General features: G+C 51.1%; 1 protein-coding gene across 1 annotated transcript in view; it reads left to right on the top strand.

The window, feature by feature from the left end:
- The first annotated feature begins 266 nt into the window (after positions 1 to 266).
- Wnt3a (Wnt family member 3A) overlaps positions 267 to 27,196 on the top strand; it is a 41,133-nt gene continuing 14,203 nt past the window's right edge. The window contains exons 1-2 of the mRNA XM_021177986.2: positions 267 to 337; positions 15,962 to 16,203. Coding sequence (XP_021033645.1) covers positions 267 to 337; positions 15,962 to 16,203 — 313 coding nt within the window. The remainder of the gene's footprint in view (positions 338 to 15,961; positions 16,204 to 27,196) is intronic.

A 27,196-nucleotide genomic window follows, 5' to 3' on the forward strand; every position in this document is an offset into this window, starting at 1 on the left:
CCAGCCCCGGCGGGCGCCCCCCGCGGCGCTGCCCCGCCCCCGCCGCCCCGCGCCGCCCAGGGCCTCGGCCCGCCGCCCGGCCGCCGGCCCACCTGGCGCAGCGCCGCCCTCGGAGCCCGTGTACCGGTGCACACCCGGGAACCCAGCGCACCCCGCTGCCACAGAGGGCCCAGCGCCACTGCAGCCGCGCCACCTCCCAGGGCTGGGCCAGCCCCGGCGTCCGCGCTCTCGGGGTGGACTCCCCCCGCTGCGCGCTCAAGCCCGCGATGGCTCCTCTCGGATACCTCTTAGTGCTCTGCAGCCTGAAGCAGGCTCTGGGCAGCTACCCGATCTGGTGGTGAGTGAGTCTACTTGCGTTCGCCCCGGGCCCCAGTGCCACCCTAGGGCAACCGCCCCTCTGGCGCAGGGCCCCCACCGTCGCTCCGCGCACTGGCTGCGGGAGGGTTGTTTTCCTTGGCTGCCACTTGGACCTGTTCGGGCCGCAGCTGGGACGCGGGTGGCGGAGCTTCTGGGGACCCTGGTTCCCCTGGCAGGAGGGGAGGGAGGGCAATGAAGGTCCATGCTGTCCCTGGCGTCGAACAAGAATGGCAGAAAGCGGGTCAGCACATGACACTAACGCCTAGGCAATGGTCGAGGAAGGAGTGTAAAAGAGAAGCAGCGCAAGGAAGAGACTCTTCTTAGGGACCTTATCTTACACACACACACACACACACACACACACACACACACACACACACACACAATTTAAAACAAAGTCGGCAAGACAAGACTGAACAGCTCGGGGCAGCGCAGTTACGTAAAGACAGTCCGAGACCGGGCGGGGAGTGGCTCGGAGCCTGCGGCAAGGCGCACCGGGGCCAGCCGGGAGCCGTGCGCGCTTCTCCAACGCTGTCGCCCAGCTTCTACGTGGCTGTCGGGGTGGAAGGGTCGGTCGGCCGTCCACAACCTTAATCAAGCTGACAAGAAACGCTGCTGCCGGGAGGGATGAGCAGTACGTAAAGTAAGGGATTTGAGTTTCCCGGAGTGAGAGGCTTGGGGATTCTGTCTTGGAGAGGCTGGACAGCATCCTCCACTCCAAACAAGGCACACTGGAAGACTCTTCTCAGCCTAGGGATGGAGTGAGATTAAGCAAAGGGAAGGTCCTGACTCTCAGGCCCTACGTCCCCCGCACGTAACCTGAGAGAAGGAGAAATTGGGGCGTCCCTTCCTGGGGTGTGTGACACTCCCTCCCTTCATGGAGCGCAGACTTAAGGTCACCATCAGTGCGCGGATCTCTCCTCACAACACAAGCTAGAGGATTGAGAGCGTCTAGGGACCGGCGCGCGCCGCTGGTGGAGACTCAGTTGGACAGAAGCCTCCCACAAACATGCGCACCCCGCCCCTCAGGAACACTCCGACAGCTTGCCTGGAATTATAATAATTATGCCGAGGGGAAGGGGGGACCCAGCGAGCCGAAGTACATCTAATCCGATAATCATTTTTCTCTTCGAGATGCTTCAGAAGAAGAGCTGAGAAGCCTGGGGTGGGGATGCAGGGCCAGCGCCGCTGCAGGGATGGAGGGTGGGCAACCGGGAGTCGCTAGGGGCTAGAGAGGCTGCTGGGCAGCGGCTGCGTTCCGCAGAGATCTAGCTGAGCCTCCGCTTCCTTGAGATTTTTAAGACCCGAAGGGGCACCTGTGGAGCCCTGTGGCCTCCGGGAGCAAGGATTGCGTCGGGCGCGTCTAGGAGCGCGACACACTGAGGCGCGTCCCGGCGTCCGCGGGGAGCCAGGGGCAGCGCGTCCGAGGGAGCCCCGCGGGCTGCCCGCTGCTGCGCCAGGCTTTTAATTAGAACCCGCCGCCGCGGAATTCCTGGGCTCAAGAGGAAGCAAGCGCCTTCGCCCCCGCTCTATTCCCATAAAGAAGGGCCTTGTCGCCAGCCTCCTGGCTACTCCCGGTCCTGGGACTTTTGTCCCTAAGGTCGTGGGGGGGTCACTAACCGGGTCCACCCAGGCCCACAGAAGCATAGCCTCCTTTTCACCTGGGCTGTTAGCCCCCCCTCGGGTGCACCCAGCATTCTCCAGGTGAGAGGGGAGGGGTGTGAAAAAGTGAAGCCCTTAGCCTTCCCACCCCTCCCCTCAAAGGACCGGGGCAACCCTTTGGCCCCAGAAAGTGATACGGAAGTCCACCTGGTATTCATGGGGTTGGGTGACAAGGGCCACCTCTCCGCCCATCCCCTACTTCCACTTTGTTCTCCGTAGGATTCTCACACTTAACAATTCTGCTTCCTGAGACGCAGCCCCCCTCGCTCTGGGATGCTGGCTTCCTGGGGACAAGACCTAGTTCCCCTCCTGCCCCCTCTATTCCCTCTCAGTTCCCAGCAGGCTCAAAGTGTCAGCTGGATCGGGGCTCGCCCTGCAGAATGGAGAGGAAGGGTCCCTTAAAAACAGGCTACAGTGCTGCAGTCACTTGACACAGTGTGGTAGCTGGCTCTTTAATAAAGGTTGTTTTGCAATTTCTACTTACCCAACCTTCAAGTGTCTCCTCTTTTCTCTTCCCCACACTATGGGCCTAGATAAGGCATCGCCCCCAATATGGAGGAACATCATGGCTTCTGCTGGGTGGGCTACTGGTGAGCTTCACACAGAGGCAAAACCCAGGACCTTTTCTTATGATTTATTACATTCACGCTCAGCCTGCACGCTGATTCTTCTACTTGAACTCCCACCCAGCCTGAGCCTCCCTCCCCCCTTCCTGGACCCCAGCTCCCCTTTCCTATGAAAGTGAGAAAGTGAACCGTGGAGAAGTTCCTCACCTGCAGGACCAAAACCAGGAAATCTCAAATCTAGAGTCATTAGGCTTTTGAAGATGGTGTGGGTCTTCTCGAGGAGGGAGAGAGGAGAAAGTTGGTGCTTCCCTGCTTCTGGTGGAACCTTGAAGGTCTACCTCCTCCCCTGGACCAATTCTAAAGGATGGTTGATGTGTTCAACCCCATTGCCAGTCCTGATCCCACAGAACCATCCAAAGTAAGACCTCCATGAGTGCCTGTTCTGGGAGACAAGTGGACCAAACCACATCCCAGAGGAAGGTTCTCTTCCCTTTCCCACTCCCGTGCCAGGTTCTCTTCTCACAGGGTTAGAACTGATTGGAAAGAGCCCAAGGGAAGAGGAGCGGTTCATGAGGCTAGAAGAAAGTAGGCTCCATCAGAGGAACTCTAAGATGCGCCTGGGGCCCCCCTCCTCCCTCCCACTTCCTTATGTCCTGTCTGGAGATGCCAGTCTTGTGGCATCTCTCTGCTTCTCCCCAGTCACTGCGCTAATTCGTGGCAGGGAATTGACTTTATTCAAACTCATAACTCCCTCTGTCCACTCCACAGGCTACACTGCTGTGTCCCCACCCTCACTGGCCACGGTCTTTTCAGTTCTCAGCCCTACATTCATCCCATGCCCTCACTGCCACCTGGATTTCCTATCTGTGTCCCTGCTCCCCTTTCTCCCTTCCTCCTCAGGATCCCTCTCATATGGACACGTTCCTGTTGGGCCACCAGCTCCTGAGCATGGGAGACACTGCAGAACAGACAGAGGCAGTCCTCCTGAGCTTCTGACAGTTTCCTCTGTGGGGTTCTCCCTGGTATCCCTGAAGCTGTGTGCTGTGTGTGTCCCAGAGACACTTTAACGAGCCCCATTTCTTTAGAGACCAACTCTAGTTCCTCTTCTCAGCACATGGGTGCCTCTGGCTTCTCACTCTGCAGCCCTGACCCCCTCCCCTCTGGGTGCACTGCTGGGCACAGACAGCCTCCAAGGAGTTAGGGCTTTTAGCTTTCCTCCCACCTTCTTGTGACCTGGTGATGGATGCCAGCAGTCTGCCTCACAGTGGGGACAAAGCCTGGTGGAACTCTTCTGGCAGGAGAGGAAGAGAAAGAGGGAGAGAGAGACTGACTAGGGGGCATATAGGTGTAAGATGGAGAGATTACAGATGAGGTGGATGGTCCGTCTGTCCGTGTAGAATTGCCAGGTTGCCAAGGTGAACAGGTGCATATGCTGCTGTGCAGAGCAGATGAAGAGATGCGAGTGCACAGCTAGGCAAAGACAGGTATACTGAGGCAGAGCCAAGCTGAATTTCCTGGCTTGCTACGGAACTGCAGACATCACTCCAGAGCTGTCATTTATGAGTCTCCCTCCCGGTTCAGCCCTTAAAATCTGCTCTCTCTCCCCTCATCTTCAGGCTCCTTCCCCACCTGCCCACCTCTGTCCACCTGCCCACCTCTGTCAGTTCTCTATATTTCTGGTCCCTCCCTCCTTCCTTTTCTTCCTTCTTCCAGTCTCTCACATCACTCGGTCAGTAACTAACATAAAACTCACAAAGCAAAAGAAACCCTACAGTTTCAGGACCCTACGGTAAATCACCACTACTACTAGTACTGCAACTCCTGGGGCATTGAACTAGGTGTTGCTTCCTCAGAACTGCCAGTCACTCAAACTGTCATCATTAACCCCAAGAGGAACATTCAAAGCCAGCCCTTTCTAGAGACCAACTTACCCAGCTCTTCCACATTTTGATGCTCACACCCTTCAAATGTTATGGGGCGGGGTGGGGGGGATGTCTCCAAGGCTGGGTGTCTTTCTTCCACCCAGCTTTATGCCCCCTTAAAATGACTTTCTATATCATATATATGTGTGTGTGTGTATATGTGTGTATATATATATATATATATGTATATATATGTATATATATATTGTGTGTGTGTGTGTTTTCCCAGATTCCTTTGTGGCTAGACAGCAGAGAGTGAGTCAATAGCACTGAGTATACTCTTAGGCAATTATTAATGGCCTGGTAACATCCCTACATACACAGACATTTGGTCCCTTGTACAAACCTTTGACCTGGCCAAGCAGTGGTGGCACACAGCCTGCTTTTAATGCCAGCATTTGTGGAGGCAGAGGCAGAGGCAGAGGCAGAGGCAGAGGCAGAGGCAGAGGCAGAGGCAGAGGCAGAGGCAGAGGCAGAGGCAGAGGCAGAGGCAGAGGCAGAGGCAGAGGCAGAGGCAGAGGCAGAGGCAGATCTCTGAGTCTGAGGCCAGCTTGGTCTACAAAATGAGTTCCAGGTCAGCCAGGGCTATACACATAGACCCTATCTCAGGGGAAAAACTAAAACTAAAAAAACCTTTGGCCTGGAGGGTCAGACCCTTAGCAACTCAACCATCTTCTTTTTTTTTTTAAAGATTTATTTATTTATTATATGTAAGTACACTGTAGCTGTCTTCAGACACTCCAGAAGAGGACGTCAGATCTTGTTACAGATGGTTGTGAGCCACCATGTGGTTGCTGGAATTTGAACTCTGGACCTTCAAAAGAGCAGTCGGGTGCTCTTACCCACTGAGCCATCTCACCAGCCCAACCATCTTCTTTTGGTATGGTTCAGGATTCAGGAAACAGGACTCAGATTTGTCACCCTGGTCCTGAGAATCAGAATATGATCAGTGCTTTTTTTTTTTTTTTAGAAGACTTTTATTTATTTTTTTTAAAGATTTATTTAATATCACATGTAAGTACACTGTAGCTGTCTTCGAACACACCAGAAGAGGGCACCAGATCTCATTACGGGTGGTTGTGAGCCACCATGTGGTTGCTGGGATTTGAACTCAGGACCTTCAGAAGAACAGTCAGTGCTCTTAACCGCTGAGCCATCTCTCCAGCCCCGATCAGTGCTTTTTGATACATGACCAGAGCCTAACTGTAAAAGATCAGTCAACTCTCTGTGAAGAAGTGCATCTCTCTGTGTGTGGTGGTGGGGGTGGTGGGGGTATTGCCGCAGCTTAATGACAGTGCACCAACAAGTCCGGTTCTTCTCTGTTTGGTCTGGTAGGCATCTGAGCCTGTGTAGCAGGCTGAAATAACTCATCAGCAGAGCTCTTTCTCCCCCTATACCCTAGTTCTCGAATGTGAGGACTGCTGGCCCAGCCTTTGGGATTCCTGCATTTGCCTCTGTTCTGGGAAGGAGAAGAATTAGGCTATTGGGCTGAGAGGGTTCAGGAAGGACCATTTGGATCTCCAACGGTCCTCTGGAGAAGGAGGCTTTGTCTTTTGCTTGGCCTCAGTGGCTGCAGCCAAGGATGTAGAGAACTGGCAGGAAGCTGACCTAGGTTCAGGGCGTGAAAAGGCTTCCTGAGGGCTTGTCCTCATACCAGTCTTGCTAGCAAGGACTCGGTGAGTGGCAGAATCCAAAGCTGAGAAAGGGAACTGGCCACTTCCCTTCCCTTCTGAAGGCTGAAACTTCCAGGAGACCGTTAACAACATAAGAGCCACATAGCCCTCCTTAGAATTCACAAAGCCTTCAACTCCACCGTGTGCAGCTGGAGGAAACTTGTCTCTGTGGTGCTCTATTGATCACATGCTGCATTTGGAGAGAGTTCTGGGACTAAATCTCAGAGAGAAGACACAGGCCCATGGCCAGAGAGACCTTAGCCATGTGGGCCTTGCCACCTGTACCCAGGAGCATACCACTCCCTTTGGAAAGAGCACCCTTCTAACACCTATCATCAAAGTCAAGCAGACCCAGTCAGTACGGCTTCCTTTCTCTCCCCTGGCCTTGCTCTTTTGCCCTTTTGCAGCCAACCAATGGGTTGAGTTGAGTGGATGCCTGAACAGAGTCTTTCCAGTGGACAATAGGCGCTGTACTGGAGCATGGTGGACACGGGGACATGCTTTAATATTTCTGATACCTTCCCCCATCCCACCACGTGACAACCTCCCAGCTCTGAGACCTAGAGGAACCTGGCCTCTGCCTCTACCTAGGTCTCCCTCCAGGGCTCCCCAGGTGACACCCTCGAGGTGTCTGATACATTGGTGCTTCCACATTCCTTCAGCAGCAGAACGTGCCGCTGCCGCCCAGAGAGGCTGGCAAACACATGGCCGCCGGCGCGGGAGCCTCCCGCCTGCCAGGACTCGCTCAAAGTATGTGTCAGTAATCCTGCTGGCCCGGCAGGGCAGGACAGGCGCTGGCTGGGAAGGCTTCAGGCAGGGCCCTGTGCTGACTGGAGTAAGGACTTGGGACCCCCTCCCCAACTCAGAAAGTGCTGGATCCTCAAGGAGGGCTTCCATTTTCTGGGGATGCTGTCCATGTGTGGGAAGGCAGCGGATTGTTGGGGATCTCAGGAACACAGGTACCGTGGGGACAGCTCTCCATCTGAGTGGTTCCTGGGCAGCCCCATTCAAAAGAGGACAGTGTGCTTTGTCCATGAACAGAGTGAGCCTCATTCCCTGGGTCTCGGGTATGAGTGTGGAAGCCTGGTGATGTCACTGAGAGGCTCAGTGCTCCAGAAAGAAAGACCTGAGTGGGACCCACAGCATCCTGGCCCAGGACCCTTATCAACAGAGACTTCTCTATTCATGGTCCTCCTTGTTCCCTCTGGGCCTGGGCAGTGCCCGATTCCATGCCAGCATGCAGCCAGCAGCAGACAAGAGAAGTCAGGCAAGCAAGGCACTTCCTGCACCAGATATAGATGCAGAGAGAGGTGGACAGAGACAGTCCCAGACAGGGAGGTAGCAGGGGCACAAGTATACGCGCACGCGCGCGCGCGCGCGCGCGCACACACACACACACACACACACACACGTGAGAGCACATGCACGCAGAGGCTCTGTCCATAGGATGTGACTCTCCAAAGTCAGAAAAGCAATGGAGACTTATATGTCCCACTCCTATCTTGAAGCCTCAGTTAGAATAAAGTCTACCATCTCATTGGGTAAATAGGGAAACTAAAGCCCAGGACACCAGGAAAGGGTGTCACAGTACTCAAGTGAATAATAGTACTGTAGTCTGGGCTCCTCACCTATGTCTGTCCAAATGCAACCCGCTTCAGCACCAAGTTACTTCTTCACACAGCCCCTCTCTGCGACCACAAGCTTCCACCATAAATAACAGTGGGTCCCCTGCTTGCTCCTGGAGGCTCGACACTAGCTCACATGGAACCGGTGCCACGACACAAGGATGGGAAAATCCACTTGCGACCAAATAGAAGCTGGGGAGCCTTGGCCCGGGGAGGCCAGTGCTGGCCCAGGCTGGGCTGGCCTGCTGCCCATCTCCCAGTCCTGGACCAGCCTTCTTCCTCTACTGCATGTCACAGCCAGCGTCTCTGCTATATCCCTGGCCAGGTGCCCGGCCTTTCAACAGGAGCAAGGGAAGGAGGAGGGAGAAAAACCATTAGTGTTTGCCGGCTGCAGGCGTGGCTCACGTGGCTGCAGCCACAGGATGAAACTCCGAGTCTAAGGATGGGGCTATGTTCCAAAACATAGCGAGCTCTAAGTAGACGGTGATGTCTACCTCTTTAAAGACAAACTAGGAACAAGTAATAAAAAATTAACAGCATTAGTGAAAACGAAAGCAAGAGGAGTCTGAGATATGATTGGCATAACATGGGCATTTTCACTGGTATGGCTTGTTCTTGTTTGACACACCCTCACCATACACACACACACACACACACACACACATGCAAGTGTGCGTGCACGTTTTTGTAAGGTTAAAAAAGTTTCAGCCTCACTTTCTAAGGCATAGTTTAAACATCTGCATTTTGGGATCATTTTGAGGGCGGCCTCAGCAGTTACCTGAGGTCTGAAGTGCTTAGGATCCACTACCTAACTTTGGCTGCCAGTCCTTCTGCTAGGACCCAAGAAAAGGCTTGGGGTGGGGTGGCGTGGCTGGACCTTTCAGAGAAGGAATGGTAGGAGAACACTAATTTTATTTGGTGGGGGGTTGTCCAGAGGACCTTACAATGTGATGTCAAGTTGGACAGTTAAAATTCTAGTTGAAAGTAAGATTGTAGGCTTCTCCCAAGAGGCTGTCCTCCACCCAGGTTGGCAGAGAGAGGGGAAATGGAATGAATTCCTCCCGCCGTGAATCACAAAGGCCAGGTGCAGAGAAATGGGTGCAGCGAGGGTGTGCCTCCTCCCAGCTTCTCCCCAGGCCCAGGCAGGGCTCTCCTACCCTAGCTGTTTCCATCACCCCAAGGCAGGGTTCAGACCTTACGGTGACCTCGCAACTGGAGGAGCTGGATGTGGATTGGAAGTGACTGGTTACAGGGTCTCCTATTCTTAATGCTCTTCCTGGGCAAAAGATAAGGGCGCAGCCTAAGTCAGGACACGGGTCCTTTGAGTAACCTGAGGGTTCTCTGTCTTTGTGTGCACATGGGTTTGCACACGTTAGAGGGATCCTGTGTGAAAGGGGAGGAAAGAGTCCATCCAACACTCCTGGAGACTCAGGGTGGGCCCAGGGGCTCAGGAAAGACTAGGTGCGTTCTGGATGGGATGAAGACCCCCGTTTGTCTGGCTGTCTCTTGGGCCTTGTAAGCAGGCAAGGGCGACTGGCTAACTGCCAGGGCTCAGGTCCCACTGGTTCCTGTCCCTTCTCCAACCCCTGATATCTCTTGGGGGTTGGGATCTGATAAGTCTTGGCCTTTAAGGGAGAGCAATGGCTCAAGAGGCCAGTGGGATTTCAGATGGCTAGGGGAAATTATGTCTATCATTAAGTTCTGGGAGAATCAGGTGGAGAAAGCAGAAAAGGCAGGTGGCAAAGGCCAGGTCAGGGCCCATGAAGGCACTCAGGTGTTTCGAGTTTGGACTCAAGCCTTAGAGAAATGCTTGTCTTTGGAGTATCTTTACAGTTATGGAATGTCAGGCTAGAAGAGACCTCAGATCAGCAGCTTAAAACTGCGTTTCCATCACTATGTTCCAACCCTACGGTTGGTCACCTACAGTTCAGCTAGGAACACTGAGGCTCCAAGAGTCTCAGTGGGCAGACCAGAATAGACCAGCACAGTGATGAGATGATGAGTCCTCACAGTTAAGATCACTGCTCTCATCTCCCTTGGTGACTCTCCCTTGATGAAAGTGGTCCTGTAAGGGAAGCATACCTTTTGTAACACTGTCTCATTTAGATGTGCTGGCTGCACAGTTGGCTTGATGCGTTTCTCTGTATTGGACTCATTCATGAATGTTACTTTGCTTAATACATTTTAAGACTGTTACAGTGTATCAGGGCCAAGAGGATGGCTCAGTCAGTAGATTACGTATCTGTTACACAAGCACAAAGACCTGTGTTTGATCCTTGGGACACACATAAAAAAACATTATCTGGTAGCATAGTTTTGAAATACCAGTGTTGAGGATGGAAAGACAGGCAGGCCCCCGAAGCTCACTGACCAGCCAGCCTAGCCTAAAGTGAGCTATAGGTTCCAATGAAAGACCCTATAACAAGACATAGTTCCTAAGGAACAACACACAAGATTGATCCCTGCCCATCTAGTGCATGTGTTCACACCTGAACAGGAATGCGTTGAGGGGGTGTCCTTGGGAGCCAGTGTGCTGGGACCGTTGTTTTTGCCATATCAACCTGAAGTCTTGATATAGGCTCCACTCACCAAGCCTTGGTTTCTTGTCCCAGGTGGTCTTGGGTCGCACCTGTCCTAGTTTGTCACATACAGGGTCTGTGAACATATCACCCATGAGCTCCACCCAGGGCAACTGGAGCTGAGGGTGGGCAGATATGGGAATGAGACGAGAGATCTGAAGGGACACACACAGCAGGAGATGATCTGTGGATAGGTCCCGAGTAGCATCAGGAAGGAGCAGCTGTCCACAGGCTAAGCCAACAAGCTTGTGGCATGTCCTTGTGTCATGTGCCCCTAGAGCTTGGACACAAGGTGCCTAAAAGGTGGCATCTCCCAGAGATGCCTTTTGTTCTGGGTGTTGGGACTCGGGTAGGGGTAGAAGAATCCAGTGCAGTGAGAAGGACAGGGCTGTGTCCCTTGGTTCCTGTCAGAGCAGAGCAGATGCCACAGATTTAAGAACTTTTGCAGCTCAAGGTGTCAGCAAGACCAGGAAACCACTTCTAACCTCACTCGCATTGTTGGGGGTCATTTTGTGTATTTGTAGGACTGAGTTCTCCAGGACTGGGTGGCTGTGGCTTAGGGTAGCCCCTGAGAGTCCCTCTGTGGTCTCAGAGCCAGAAACTCGGAGGCAAACTCCATGCTTTGGATCCAACTTCTGAAAGCACACATGAGTAGCATAAACTTAGAACTCCAGACCTCAGTGTATGCCCCAAAGTCCTGATAGGATATTCTGGGCATAGTTTTGGACCTCAGAACTCTGGGAATACCTCAGAGTTTGAGGTGCTGCTAGATTCTGGGCTTGGGGAGGCTTCTGGGGATAGGGGATGGAGTCAGGTAGCTGTGTGTGCTAGAGAGCAGCTGTACTCAGCCTAAGCTGTAGAAACCTGGTGGGCATACGGACCCTTGAATCATACTCCTGTGCAGTGTCTCAGTGCTAATCCTGTGCCCATGCTCCCAATGGGACAAGAAATGACATTCTCACCCCCAGCTCTGCTCATTGCCCTGGGACCTCACCCTTGATCACAAAAGGAGGTGGCACGCTGCTGTTACAGCCACATCACTGAGGGAAGACAGATATCATTATAGTGGGTGAGGACTGGAGAAGAAGTTACAGATGCTGTTGCTGTTTAGCGCAGCCCGTAGAAGTCTAGCACACACAATAGCAGGACTTCCCCCCGCCCCCTAAAATATTCCACCTTGCTTGCCTTCCTATAGCTCAGCTGATTTGATTCCTCATAGCTGTGCTGTCTTCACTTTCCTTCTGGGCCATTTTGTTTAGTTTTTCATTTTAAATACATTCTGTTTATTTATTGTGTGTGTCCATTTGCACTTGTGCACAGGCCACAACATGCTTGGGGTGGGGGTCGGAGGACAACTTCAGGAATCTGTTCTCTCCGTCCACGGTGTGGATTCTAGGGAATCAATGATGTTTGTCAGGCTTGGCAATAGGCACCTTTAGTCACTGAAATCTCTCTCCCACCCTGGAATGTGTCTTGATGACTGTACAAAGGGCTCCTGGCACTCACCTTGGAGTCAGTGTCCCCTCATTCTGATGTTAAGAAAGAGTAAACCAGTACATACTTGTGGTCCCCGGTGAGGGAGGCTGAGTCTAAAGAATCATGAGTTTGAGAGGCTAGCCTGGGCTACCTAGCCCAGGCTAGCCTGAGCTAGGCTGAGCTTGTCACTTAGTAGTGGTTGCCTGGCTGGGGCAAGTCTCATTAGTGGAGAAGGAGGAGGAGGGAGAGAGCCAGGAAATGGTAAGTTAGCCAGAAGTTTAGAACACTTGAGAAAGTCCTGGGGGAAGGTCAGAATTTCATTGGCTACATGAAGAATTAGAGACTGGGATATATGGGACTCTGTCTCAAAAACAGAAAAATAAATAAATGTTTGACTTTGTACAGCTTTCCTTCTGTATTCTGTAGGCACAGGCTTAGCCAGCTGAGAATTGAACATGTTTGGAAAAACTGGGCATGGTAGCACATGCCTTCAATTCCAGCACTCTGGAGGAGGCAGAGGCAGGTGGATCTCTGTGAGTTTGAGCTAGCCTGGGCTAGAGAGTGAGTTCCAGGGCGGAGTTTAGTTAGTAGAATGCTTGCCTCGCACACACAAAAGGTTACACCTGTAATCTTAGCACTCGGGAAGCAGAGACAGGGGGAGGAGGCAGGCAGGCAGACAGACAGGCAGACAGACAGACAGAACTAAACAAACTAATACAAACCTAAGCTGACCATCACAGCCCAGGTGAAGTCCAGAAGTTTATCGAACCTCCTCGACCCTGCCTGCCCGTCTCCATTGTACGACAGCCACCCTGTTCAGTCTTCAGCATTCCTTCCCACAAGGCCTCTGTGCCTGGGCTTTCCTGATGGTCCAGCTCTCAGGGAACAAGAAATGACCCAGGCTGTGATTCGAGGCACTTCAGAGGCCCTTGGGTCCAGAGAATGTTCTCTTCCACCTTTCTAAGTCCATGAGAGAGAGCAGGAGGGATCCTGCTGGAGCTGCCCACACCCTGGCCTCCTAGCTAGGGGAGGTGGCGAGCAGGGACCTGCCCAGAAGAAGGGAAGCAGAGAAGGCTGACTCAGCATCTCCAGAGGAAGGGGGCTGGGGCGCTGCCATGGACCTGGGAAGTCCCTTCTCTGCCTTCCTTGGGGGCCACTCCCAGCAAGGTGGGTGGGGAGCTGAGATCTGACCACTCCATGCCATTGGCAGGAGCCCCCTCTTCAGCAGCATCTTCTTCTTCCAAACCCACATCATCAGCACCCAGGATGAGTGCTGGTTTCTGGCATCTAACAAAGGAGACCACCTACTCTTGGGAACTGGCCACTAGCCTAGGCAGTTCCTGCTGGGAAGACAGAAATGGCCAGGTTCTGGCCAGGTTCTCTTTTTCTGCTATTTGAGAATGGTCATGCTTTCCATTGTCTCTAAGTCTCCTAGTTAACTGCATTCATAGAGTGAAGATTGTCTTCTTTTTGGATGGATAGACAGATGCCCTTACCCTCTTTCTGGGAGCTATGAATGTAGCTCAGTGGGTAGAATGAATGCTTAGCATCTGTGAAGTCCTATGTTTGATCCCTGGCACTGCAGAGGCAGATGGATCTCTGTGAATTTGAGGCCAGCCTGATCTACATAGTGAGCTCCAAAACAGCCAGGGCTATGTAGAGAAAACTTGTTTCCAAAAAAAAACACAAAAGAGGCCAGGCGATGGTGGCGCACGCCTTTAATCCCAGCACTTGGGAGGCAGAGGCAGGTGGATTTCAGAGTCCGAGGTCAGCCTGGTCTACAAAGTGAGTTCCAGGACAGCTAGGACTACACAGAGAAACCCTGTCTCAAAAAACAAAAACAAACAAACAAACAAAAAAGAGGAGGAAGAGGAGGAGGAGAAGGAAGACGAGGAAAGGAGGAAGGGGGGGGTTGCCCAGGCCAAAGGAAAATCCTGCTTTGCAACAGGTAGGAGAGTCTTGGCAAGTGTGGGAGCAGTGGGCGGTGGGGTTCATGGGGGTTGAAGGAAGGAGAACCTTCTGGATGTGGGTAACAGGCAGAGAGCAGATGAGCCTGATGGGACATGATGGGACCTCTGGTTTTAAGGTGACCAGCCAAAAGTGACAAGGTACAGCAGTGGCTTTCCACCTTGGTCTAGTCTCTTCCTCTCTACTCAGAGCACCTAGCCAGGCCCCTCCTCTCTGCTGTCCTTGAGGGCAAGGAGCACAGATCCCAGTCCACTTCATATGGACGTGGCTCAGCCCTCAAGCCAGGACCTTGGACAGTGATTTCTTCATTTCCCCCGCCAAGTGTCTGCTCTCCCCATACTCCTCTGTGGCCCATCTAGTGCCATCAGGGACACACAGAGAGCCATGGTGGTCTGTACCTAGAGAAGAAAGTGCTGAATCTGCCTGCAGGCAGGGAGGAGGGCATCTCTGAGCCAGACTAACCATGGAGGTCAGGGGCCTGGAGAGGAGAGACAGCTGCTGAGAGTGGAAGCAGTCCCCAGCCTATACAGGGCTGGCCTTCTTATGAATGTGGGGCAAAGAGAGGAAGGATGAAGGAGCAAAGAGCAGGCCCTGTCATGGTGTGCTCAGGGATGCACACTGCACCTAGGCCAGGCATGTGATGATGTGTGACGCGGGTCTCTGGAGTATTTCAGGAGATAAGAGAGGCCAGCTCTATGGGTTGTAGACCACAAGGATGGATGTGTTGGGGACAGCCAAATCTCTGTATGTGAGGGTTCTATAGTCACAGACTTAGCTTCAGAAAAGTCCTAAGTGTTTGGAAAAGCCGTGTACGGCAACACAGACCTGTAATCCCAGGATGCTGAGACCACACAGTGAGAACCAGGTCAGCCAGAGGTACATAACAAGACCTTGTCTCAAAGAAAGGTAAGAGGAGAGATGGGTGTTGGAAGTCAGGCCCAGGGGCTCATGCCTGTAATTCCAGCCAGAGGACCAGAAGATCAAGGTCACACAGCAAGTTTGAAACCAGTTTTGGCTACATGAGACCCTGTCTCAAAAATAAGAAAAACAAGGGCTGGAGAGATGGCTTAGCGGTTAAAAGCACTGACTGCTCTTCCAGAGGTCCTGAGCTCAATTCTTAGCAACCACATGGTGGCTTGCAACCATCTGTAATGGGATCTGATGCCCTCTTCTGGTGTGTCTGAAGAAAGCAATGGTGTACTCATACATAAAACAAATAAATAATAAATAAATCTTTTTTAAAAATAAGAAAAACATGAAAATGAACATGAGAGGGAGAGAGAGGGGGGAGAGAAAGAGAGAGAGAGAGAGACACTATTTGGGAAGGTTGCTGCATGTGTATTGACCGTGTGTGGGCTTCCTGTGCTGGCTCCCTGCAGTGTAATGTGACAGTCTACTGCCTTAGAATCCTTGTCATCTAGGTTTGGCATGGACAGAAGGATGTGTGGACTATGTGCAAATACCATGCTACTTAATACCAAAGATCCAAATGTCTGCTGTGAGCGTGTGGGTTTGTGTGTGTAGGCCAAAAGTTGATGGTGGACGTCTTCTGTCACTCCCCACTTTGATTTTTGGTACAGGGTCTGCCACTGAACCCAGAACTCCCCTGGCTGCCTTTGCTCCCCACCTCAGTGCTATGGCTGCAGACCTTTGCCAACCTGGTTTTTACATGGGCGCTAAGGATTGTATCTCAGGTCCTCACGCTTACCTGGCAGGCATTTGACCAACACCTTCCTCCCCAATTCCCCTTCTCACACGGGGGTTTTTTAGAGGACATTTGCTTCTCCCCCTCCCCCACGCCTGAGTTGGCTAGTGCCCCATTCCACTGAGACACCTCAGGAGCCATCCTCATCCTACCTTCTCCATCAGTGTCTGTATCCTCCAATGCCTATAGAGGTCTTAGCCACGAGCTGAGGGTACCTGGACCTGTACAGAACAGGAATGCAGGTCTGGTTCTTATGCACCGTGAGTCATGACAGTTTGACATGTGGTCTACATCCTGGGTACATGGTCAACATGCTGTCTCTAGGTGCCCTTCCTGGCGGAAGCAGCTCCGGGCCAATCACATGTTCATAGCCCAGAGTCTGTCCGTTTCCAGAGATGGTCTCAATCACCTCCTTATCTTTCCACCAGGTCCTTGGCTGTGGGACCCCAGTACTCCTCTCTGAGCACTCAGCCCATTCTCTGTGCCAGCATCCCAGGCCTGGTGCCCAAGCAGCTGCGCTTCTGCAGGAACTACGTGGAGATCATGCCCAGCGTGGCCGAGGGTGTCAAAGCGGGCATCCAGGAGTGCCAGCACCAGTTCCGAGGCCGGCGTTGGAACTGCACCACCGTCAGCAACAGCCTGGCCATCTTTGGCCCTGTTCTGGACAAAGGTACCCTGGGTGGTTAGGGTCATCTCTATATGGGCATCATAAGGCCTTCCAAACTCTACCTGGCTGGGCTTGCTCCTCCCGACCAATGGAGGGCCTTGGAGAAGAAAGGGGGAGGGGAAGGGAACCATAAGCCCACCAGGCGGTGGGGGAGAGGCTTGGAGTATGTTGGGGAGGTGGTTCGCCAGCCAGCACCCCTGGGCTGGTTTGGAAAGGAGAGAACTGCAGGAGGGCTAGGTGTTAGTTAGCTGCTGGCAAAGAGCAAATTATCTTAAAGTGTAGTGGTTAAGGCAGTAATTACCATGTGTTGACCTCCTGCTGCCGGGGGTCAGGGGCTGGCTTGGCTCTGCTTCCCATCCACAGGGAGGTCCACAGGAGGCTGTCTCAGCACCAGTTGCTAGAGAGGGCTCTGAAGTGGGGCAAAGGCTTCTTTCTGCGGTCTCTGGGACCCAGGTCTGAGACAGAGAAGGAGACAGAGACAGAGGAAGCAGAATCAGAGAGGCAGAGAAATAGAAGAGAGACAAAGATGGCAGTGACTGGGGGGGGGGGGGGCGAAGGAGAGAGAACACACACCAAATGAAAGCTTTCATGCCTTGAACAAGAAGGGAAAATCATATAATTTAAATCACTTTAGAACATACAATCTCAGCACACTTAGCACACCCACAGAATTGCGACACTACCACTCCTAATTCCAAAATATTTTCATCCTCTCGAAAGGAAATCCCAAACCCATTATGCAGTGCCCCTGGCAACCACTGGTTTGCTTTCTACCCCTGTGGTTTTCTTATTCTGGACATTTCCTCTCTGTGTAATTATGCACTCTGTGGCCCTTTGTAGCTGGCTCCTTTTACTGAGTGTGAGGTTTACAAAGTTCATCTATGTTGCCATACATATCAATGCTTCATTCCTTTTGATGACTGAATACTATTCCATTTCAGTGTGTGTGTGTGTGAGCGCACACATGCGTGCGAGCATGCGTGCATACTCGTGTGCATCTTAAATTTTGCATGTCAAAAAAAAGAATTTTATATGTAAAAGATGATGCCATCTGTGGATTTCATTTCTTTTATTGGTATATGTTTATTGTATTGGGTTTTATGTATATCTTCATACACATATAGAATGTATTTTGACCTGACCTAATTCTGCTGCCCAGGACATCAGTCCTCTGCGGGACCAAAGTGGAGAGAGTGGGTCAAAACTCTAAGCAGTGAATGTCCGTGTTTCCTGAGTCACCCAGTCTTGGTGTTTGCTGCAGAGGTCAAAATACAGCACCTGTGGCTTTGCAAGCCTGGCTAGGAAGCATGGCCACTGAACTGTCCCCAAGGAGAACAGCATTGTGGAGAAGAGGCTGGGGCTGGGTTCCTGCAGTGGTCTTCCTGTGACCTTGAAGGTGTTTAAATTCTTTCTTCCCGTGAGGTCAAAGCAGATGGCCGCATGAGCCTTTGGAGTGGATGTAACTCTGTTCCCTGCAGTCTAACCCTCCCCCGCCTTTCACTTCTAGCAGTCCACTGTCAGCGTGGCTCCACCCAGTCCCATCAGCCTCCATTCACAAGCCAGCTCTTCACCTCATATAATGACATCATGCCGCCAGTCCTGACCCTGTGGTTCCTCTGACCCCTTTTCACCTAACGTCATGACCCACCATTGATTGTCCTTCCTGGTAGCATTCACCAGCTCACTTCCAGGGGTGTCAGCGTCCCTATCTATAAAATGGGAAAGTAATTGCAGCTTGCAACTTGAGAGCTGTGAGTCGGGCTAATTACACAGTTGCTCCCCACAGAACAGCACTGCTGTATACAGGGGAGGATCAGGTCCCTAGGCCGGTACAGTTTACCAAGCATGCCTTATAGTATGTGCACGGGTGGTCCATCCTGTGTCTTCATGGGAATGTGATGTGTGTACGTGCAGCAATAAAAAATGCTAGTGTGTACACATGTTTTCCTACATGACCACATATGAGCAGCACACATGTATTCTGTTGCTTTTTGTTTTTGTTTTTGTCTATTTGTGTTTTGTTTTGTTGCTATTACAATGTACCTGATACTAATAATTTGAAGAGGGAAGATCGATTTTGGCTCTTGGTTTCCGAGGGTTCAGCCCATGGTTAGATGACTTCACTGCCTTAGGCAAGGTAACCGGAATGTGTTACCAAAGGTTTCTTCCTTCACTGGAACCAGAAAGCACAGGAAGCAACAGGAAGGAGCCAGAGGTGAAAGACCTTTCTAGGACATATCCCAAGCATGCTTCTACCTTCTTCCCCCACGAGGTCCCTGTCTCTTAATGATACCATGATATCCTGACTCTGTCAAGTCTGCTCATTAGTTCCAAGCTCAGGTTCCAGTCACCTCAACAGTCCTTCCCAGACAACACTCCATTTCAAAGGATAGCAGCACGTGTGGTTATGGTATGTACATACATGTGCACACATGGCTTCAGAGTGGGGCTGCACTCACATGTGAATCTGTGTGCATGCATGGTGTGGGAGGAGCTGAGAGTTCTACATCTTCATCTGAAGGCTGCCAGCAGAATACTCACTTCCAGTCAGCTAGGACAAGGGTCTTAAATCCACGCCCACAGTGACACACCTACTCCAACAAGGCCATGCCTTCTAATAGTGTCACTGCCCAGGCCAAGCATATTCAAACCATGACAGTTGAGGAGCCTTTAGAGATCTTGAGAAGCTGGCCTTTGAAGGTTTCTGCCTGTAGTCTGTGCTGCAGTGAACAAGCCTGACTCCCATTACCACAGACAGAGCCCCTCCAACCTCCTGCTTCTCTGTGATAGACTGAAATGAGCCAACCATTACTTCTGTTGGGTATTTTATCACAGCAATTATAACTAATACATCCACCTCCATGGGGGAGTCTGTGGGAGCATGCACACACACCACCTCCCTCACAATGCTAAAGTGAGTCTCTCACAGGAGCAAGGAGGGCACCCCATGATTCACCAGCTATGTTTAGAACTGAGGAAGGGGCAGGCTTTTATATCCTGTCATGCTAACAGAGCGGGTAGCGCTCAGTTTCCCCTCTTCACCAGCGCTCGTTATTGTTATTTTCTCGCAGCTGTCTTCATGGGTGTGAGCATTTTTTCTTGAATTTATCAGTTATGTGTGCCCTTTATAAAAAAATATTATCTATTCAGTTCTTCTATTCATGTTTTAATAAGGTTATTTCTATTTGGTTTGAGTTTTGATTATTTGTGTTTTTCTTAATCATAGTTTTAGTTTCTGTGTGTGTGTGTGTGTGTGTGTGTGTGTGTGTGTGTGTGAATGCCTATGTCTGCCTTGGTGAATATGTGAAAGTCAGTCAGTAAGAATCTGGTTCTCTTCCTAACCTGTGGATCCCAGGGATTGAACTCAGATTGAATTGGGTTCAATTTCCAGCCCCGATGTGGCAGTTCACAACCTTCAATAACTCCAGCCTCAGGAACTCTCACACTCTCTTCAAGCCTCCACAACATGGAGACAAAACGTGCAGACATTTAAAGTTTTTTTTTTTATTTTTACTTTTTAAAAATTTAAAAATTCTTTTAGTGTATAGCCTGTGTATGGTTTAGTGTACCTGTGTGAAGGTGCCCTTGGAGGCCAAACAGGGTCCAGACCTTCCTGAGCTGGAGTTACTGGCAGTTGTAGCTGTCCAGTATGGGTGCTGGGAACTGGACTTGGTTCTCTGCGAGAGCAGCCCATGCTATCAACTGCTGACTGGTCTCTCTCTCCTCCTACAAGAGTCTTTAACTTTGATGACAAGTCCCCAACTCTTTCTTTGGCTTTTTAGCTCTAAGAAAATCTGGCTGAACCTAAGGTCACAGATGTTTGCTCCTCCACCCCCCCCCGACCCCTCCCCAGATAGGGTTTTTCTGTGTAGCTCTGTCTGTCCTAGAACTCACTTTGTAGACCAGGCTGGCGTCGAACTCACAAAGATCCACCTGCCTCTACATCTCGAGTGCTGGGATTAAAGCGGTGCACCACCATACCAGCTACAGGAGCCTGCTTTTTCTGTTTCCTTGAAAGAGTCTCACAGCTTCAAGCTAGAAGTGATGGCACGTGGCTCTATTCCTACTCAGCAGTCAGAAACCTGATCTCTATGCATTTAAGAACAGCCTGGTCTATATAGTGACTTCCAGACCAGTCAGGGCTCAGCTTACAGTGCTTTTATATCCAAAAAAAAAAAAAAAAAAAAAAAAAAAAAAAAAAAAAAGTAAAGAGTCTTATAGCTTTTAATCTGACATTTAGGTCTATGATTTTGTTTTAATTTTTTGATTAAATTTATATTTTGTGTGTATGGGTGTTTGCATACACGCATGTTTATGTACCACATGCCTGGTGCTCACAGAGGCTAGAAGATCCCCTGGGACTGGAGTTCTATACAGTTGTTGCCATGTGGCTGCTGAAAATTGAACCCAGGTGCTCTGGGAGATCAGCCAGTGTTTTTAACCACTGAACCATCTCTCCAGCCCTGCTTGATATATATTTTTTTATGTTATTTTTACTTGTGGTATGAGAATGGGATCCAACTTCAACTTTTTTTCTTTTCTCTTTTTTTCTTTTTTAACTTTGGTTTGTTTGTTTTTTCAAAATAATGTTTCTCTGTGAAGACCTGGTCGTCTTGGAACTCACCATGTAGACCAGGCTGGACTCCAGCTTAAAAGAGATCCATCTGCCTCTGCCACGTGCTGGAATTTAAAGCTTGTACCACCACCACCCACCTCCAACTTCATTCTTTATTTTTATTTTTTAGTATAGAATAGAGTTTATTTAGGGCATGGGGAGGGGAGTTAAGAGAGTAGTAGAGGCAGAGAAAGGCGGAGAGAAGGAGAGAGTAGAGAAGAGGAGGCAGGCCATGACCACGTGGAGAGAGGGGGGAAGGGGGTAAGGAGAAAGGGGGGACAAGGGGACAAGAGACAAGAGCATAAGCAAGCAAGAGCTCCAACTTCATTCTTTACTGTGTTGAAATGCAGTTATTCAAACAGCCTTTGTTACAAAGAGTATTGCTCCCCCTTGAGTGGCCTTAGCTCACTCATTGAAAATCGCCTGACTCTGTATGTTTGCATTGATGAACATATAGGCTGTTTGCTCCATTCCACTGGTCACTGAGTATTATCATAGCAGTGCCATGCAGTTTTCCTGTCTATAGCTTTGCCCTGTGTTTTTTTTTTTAAACTCAAAGTTGCTTTGGTATCTGAGGCCGTTTATGTATGTTATCATACATATGTTAGGATCCACTGGTAATGTCCGTTTTTTTAGACTTATTATTTTTTGTGTACGAGTATTTTGCCTACATGTGTGTATGTGTACCGTGTGTGTTCTTGGTGCTCACAGAGGTCAAAAGAGAGCATTGGATCTGCTGGAACTAGAGTTATAGATAGTGGTGAGCTGCCGTGTGGTACTGGAAACTGAACCCAGGTCCTCTGGAAGAGCAGCCAGTGCTCTCGATTCCTAAACCATCTCTTCAGCTCCCACTTGGATAAAATCTTGGAGATCTTAGGGACTGTGTGGGAGAAGGAGGGGGGGAGAAGAAGGGGGAAGAAGGAGAAGGGGAAGGAGGAGGGAGAGGAGGAAGAGAAAGAAAAGGAGGAGGAAGAGGAGGAAGAGGAGAAAGAGGAGAGGAGAAGGAGGAAGAGGGGAGGAGGAGGAGGGATACCATCAAGCTAGCAGTATTGTCTCCTGATCCATGAGCATAGGCCATCTTCACAGCCCTACTGCATCAGTGACGCTTGGCGGCTCCCATCTCTGAGTCTTGTACATTGTTTTCTAAATTGTTCCTGAGTATTTCTTCCATTGTTCTCTACTGTGACATTCTTCTCTTTTTAAAAATTAATTAATTTTATGTCCCTGAGTGCTTTTGGGCACCACTGTCATGCCTAGTGCCAAGGAGATCAGAAGAAGGTGTCGGTTTCCCTGGAACTGGAGTTACAGATAGTTGTGAACTGCCACGTGGGTGCTGGGAACTGAACCTGGGTCCTCTCCAGGAGCATCTAGTCTCTCTCCTGGGATAACCATCTCTTAGCCCCATCTCGCTTTTCTTACTCTGTAGACCAGGCTGGCTTCTAACTCACAGAGATCACCTGCCTCTGTCATCCAAGTGCTGGGATTAAAGGAGTGCACGAGGCTTCCTGCTCATCATTGTTTTATTTCTGTTTTGTATTGTGTTTGGATTGTTTGTTGCTAGAAGGCAGAGATCTGTTGAGCTCAATGAGGTGCAGTACAATTGACCAGCTGCTCCGTGACCTGGCTGAAGCTGTTGATAGGCTCCAACCGGTTGTTTGTTGTCTACTATTGGTTCCTTGGGCTGCTCTACACATAGGGTGATCTCACCTCTTCCTCCCATGCTGGATGCTCTTCATTCCTTTTCTTGATATCCAGGGTGAGAGCATCCATATTTCCCCAGCCTTGGAGTGACTGCTTTCTGAGGGTCCATCCAAGTTTTTAATTTTGTAGATTCAGAAGTAAGAACCCTTTATTCATGTATAAGTAGATAAAGGACTTTTTAAAAAATATTTTATTTATTTTTTATTTTGTGCATATGGGTGTTTTGCCTATACATACATCTATGCACCACATTCATGCAGTGCTCACAGTGTCCAGAAGAGGGCGTTGAGTCGCTGGAGCTAGCATTTAAGATGGTTGTGAGACACCATGTGGGTGCTGGGAATAGAACTTGGGGCCTCTGGAAGAGTGGCCAGTGCTCTTTAATGGCTGAGCCATTGCTCTAGCCCTTAAAGTTAGCAGTGTTTTACACACACACACTCATGCACTCACACATGTGCGCACACACATGATTGTGTGCGCACATGTGTGAGCATGTATGCAAGTGTCTTTGGAGACCAGAAGGGATCATTGGATCCTCTGGAACTGGAGTTACAGATGGTCGTGAAGAGCCCTTTAGAATGTTGGATCTTCTACAAGAGTAACACACACTCTTACTGGCTAAGCTATCTTTCTAGCCCTGAGAGTTTGTTTTCAATAATCCATTCTTTTGATCTTTTGGAATTATACCAACATTTTTATGACAATCTATTATCAAATGGTTTATAGATGGGACATAGTGGTATACATCTTTAATCCCAGTACTTGGAAGGCAGAAATAGGTGGATCTTTGTGAGTTCGAGGCCAGTCTGGTCTACATAACCATGTCTCCAAAATAAAACAAGTTCTCCAAATTCATGAGCACACAACTCAACTTCATTTTATTTATTTGTTTGCTTGCTTAGAGATAGCATCTTACTATGTTGTCTGGGTTCTTATTGAATGCCCCAGTTCAATCAATCCTACTGCCTCAACCCTCTGAGTAGCTGAGGCTACAGGCATGGGCCACCCATTCATTTTCCTTTCTTAAGTTCCATGGGAAACATAACTGGAGGTGAGCAGAATTTCACAAGGTACTGTAGCTAGCGGCAAGCACCTCTTTCTTGATTTCTAGGACAAATTCTCTGGGGTGAGAGAAAAAGAAGGAGCAGGGGAAGGCAGTGGGGCTCAGCAGTCTGACTAAACTGGAGCCTGAGGCACCGTGGAGGAAGAGAAAGGATGGCTGTGCCTGAGGCTAGAGCCCCATCACATAATTTTGGGTGAGGTTAGGGGAGCTGCAGAATGTTGAGGGTCTCCCAGTATGCTCTTGGGCAAACACAGGCTGTCTAGGGACAAGCAGCTGCCACAGGTCCTACCCTAGAGAGCAGATAGTCACATCAGCCTTGGGGCTGAGGGCCACGCCTGCCCACATTCTTCTGCCTACACCCTTGCCTCCTAGAAGCCACCTGCAGGACAGAGAGAACCTAGGCTGTCTGGCCTCAGCATCCCATCCCGCTTTCCCATGGCAGCGCTGGAGGATTTCCTGCCAGACAGCAACCTGCACCCCTGCACTGTCCTCCCTGCAAACATGACTTAGGCCTCTCAGTTTGCTGCTCCCTTCTTCACTCTGTTCCCTCCGGTCCCCGAAAGCTCCGTCCTCCTCCTCCTGCTCATGCTCCCCTTCTCAGTCCTTGTTCTCCTTCTCTTCTGGTGGTCAGGGGAGAAAGGAGCCCTCCGTGTGCCCCCAGAAAGACTGGCTCCAGAAGCCCTTGTGCCCCCCACCCCCTGCTGCCCGCTGGCCTCGAAGTAATCAATCTGATTGGATTAGGGTCAGGGCAACTCTAATCATGTCAAAGGTTACCCTAGGCTTTGTGGCAAGGACCACAGGGGTGCCTGGCCACCCCTGCCGAGGTGGCCTCTGTTGAACAGAGTTTAACATCTACCAGCCAGCTGGGAGAAAGGGAGCCAGCCTCTTGCGTGCATGTGTGCATGTATGCGAGCTTGTGCACCCATGTGTTATAGAAAAGCGTGTGTGCATGTGTTTTATATATGCATGTGTGCATGAATGTCTTACGTGGGCCTGCACACTTGTGAATATGAATGTGTTTGTGCCCATGTTAGTGAATATGTCTGTCCGCATGTGTGTCATGCATGGGCAGTGTACATTTGTGTGGATGTGCCTTATGTGGGTATGTGTGTAAGTATATGACTGCATGTGCTGTGTATGAATATGTGGAGACGTGTGCACGTGTCAGTGCACATATACATTTGTGCACCTGTGTATGTACTCACAGGTATTGATTATATATGTATAGATGTGTGAATGGTAGCTACACACAACTGCACGTACATGTGTGCTCAGGTATCTGACTGTCTCTGTGTGGGTGTGACCATGTCCACGGTACAGGCGTGTGTGCATATGTATATGCATTGAGCATGCATGTGTGAATGGGTGCCTGTGTGTATACAAGGCAAGTGTTTGCTCATATCTAATCCCAGAACCATCTGCCGTGTGTCAGCCTAGTCTGAAACTCAGGATGCTAACCTGAGCATGAGGAAGCTCTAGCCCCTGAATGCAGAACGAGGTCCTAGAGGGCTCTCTCTGCTCTTGCACCCAAAGGTAGCAGGGAGCGACCTACCTACCTACTCGGGATCAGAAAGCATTTGAAGAATTTTGAGTACAGGATGATTGTGAACAGTTTATATCCCTTGAGGCAAGCTTCAGACACTTGGAGGCAGGTACTAGGTGACTCCCCTGTATTGACCTCTGGCAAGATGAAATGGGTGGGGTGGTTGCAGGGCCAGCCTGGGCCAGAGGCAAGGGTCACAGGACTAAGGTCAATAAAACAGCTGGTCAGACTGGAAGGAGACAAGTGGGAGACTCACAGGACTTGGGGGGGGGGCAGAGTCCAGGAAGCAGGTTCTTAAACACTATGTGTCCTTGTGAGGGGACAGCTTTCTTTTGGCTGTGTGTGACATTTGCATGTAAGACATAAAGGCACATGGCCTGGAGCCCACAGCCGTGGAAACTGGGGTCTCTACCTGCCTGTGTACGGGGGTGGCTGTGCCTGGAGTCCTCAGAAGTTCCTAGCTGGCTTCCCTATGAGGGAGGAGCATCTTCTACCCACCTTGCAACACTCCACCCCTCTTAGGGGTGGTCTCCCCAAGTCCCTAAGGACTCCTGGAGGCTCACTGCTTGTACAGGCAACCCTTATTCACTTCGAAGTCTTCATTTGGACCTTGCTGGCCTGGACAGTGTCTCCAGCCAGAGCCTCTTACCTCGTGTTGGGTGTGGTCCCTTCCTCCAGCCTGTGACATACCTCCAGGCCAGCCATACCCTCAGCCTATAGTGGCTGGACTTTGTTGGGTACCCAAAACCTCTGCCACAACTATTGGCAGAGTTGGTTGCTTTTGAACATCAGACTCTCAGTATCTGCTGACTAGTTAGAACCCTGCCCTTGGTCAATCCACTGAGGAGTTAACTTTCTTCCCAACTCACCCCAAGCCCTACTTGGCTTCTGGGCAGGGAACAACAGCTTGGCCTCTTCCCCTCCCCCAGGCAAAACCCCTTCCTGATGACTGGCCTCAGCTTCGTGGCTCCTCAGGGGGTGGTCCTCCACCTCTCTGTGTGCTCAGCCTATGGAAGGATCGACTCCAATGGGGCCAGCCAGCGAGACAGCCGGAGCCTAGGGGTTCCGGAGGGACAGAAAGGGCAGCTTTTTAGGGAAGCAGAGTCCCCAAATCCAGGTTGCGACCCCTGACCCCCCCCATCCGAAAGTGTTACCATTTACGATGCGTTGGGGGTGGGGGGCTCCCCTGGCTCCGGGGGCCTCTCCGGTATATCATTAACTCTCCGCTGTGGGAGGGGGGACCCCGGCCGATATCCCACTGCGCTCGGCTCGGAGCACAATGTCCCTGCGAGGACGACAAGATTAAGCACAAGGGAAAAGTGAAAATGCTGTTGGCGATTCACACGCCCTTCGGGGTGTTGAATTAAAGCGTCTGAAAGAGGATTTCCCCTCGCGCCCGACGGCGCGGCGGGCAGCGCATACTTCCAGGTTGCTATGACTGGCCGGCGATCGCCTAATCACCGGCCAGGGGGAAATTCATATAAAATATCGCTGGCCATTGTGGGGCTAACGCGGCGTGACAGTGTCGCACAAAGCCGGATTCATCAGCCCCAGCAGGTCAGCCAGGCGCCCGGCCGCGCGGGCCCGGGCGGTGTCAGGGGCCGCGGCCACGGTGGGGCACCGGCGCATTCCGCTCTCAGGTGGCTCCGGGGCCTTTTGTGCCTCCGTGTGATTACCAAATGCCACCGCGACACCCCCTCCGGGCCGCCCGGCTCCTCGAGGCCAGGAAAAGGGCCTGGGGAAGGAGGGACGGTGGGCAGCCTCGGAGGGGAGGCGCCAGGGCGGGGCCTGGGCTGCAAGCTACCAGCTGGGGCTGCTCGGTTCTCCCGTCTGCCCTCTGCCTGCTGTGCGGAACACGGGTGGGGGAAGGGATGCCCACCCACTGAATGTGTTATGGAAGCACTTTCAGACATCGGGATGGGAATGGGATAGATTGATGGTTTGTCTTTCCTCAGCGTGACAGGAGAGTGACACTCCCAAGGGAGGTGATGCCCCATGACTTGCAGGCTCTGGCCAGTCTGAGCAATTATGGCTATGCCATAGTTGGGCCTTCTTCCCACCAGAGGTCGGAGAG

Source organism: Mus caroli, unplaced genomic scaffold, assembly GCF_978045245.1.
Source record: "Mus caroli unplaced genomic scaffold, Mus_caroli_1 scaffold_13, whole genome shotgun sequence".
NCBI lineage: Eukaryota > Metazoa > Chordata > Mammalia > Rodentia > Muridae > Mus > Mus caroli.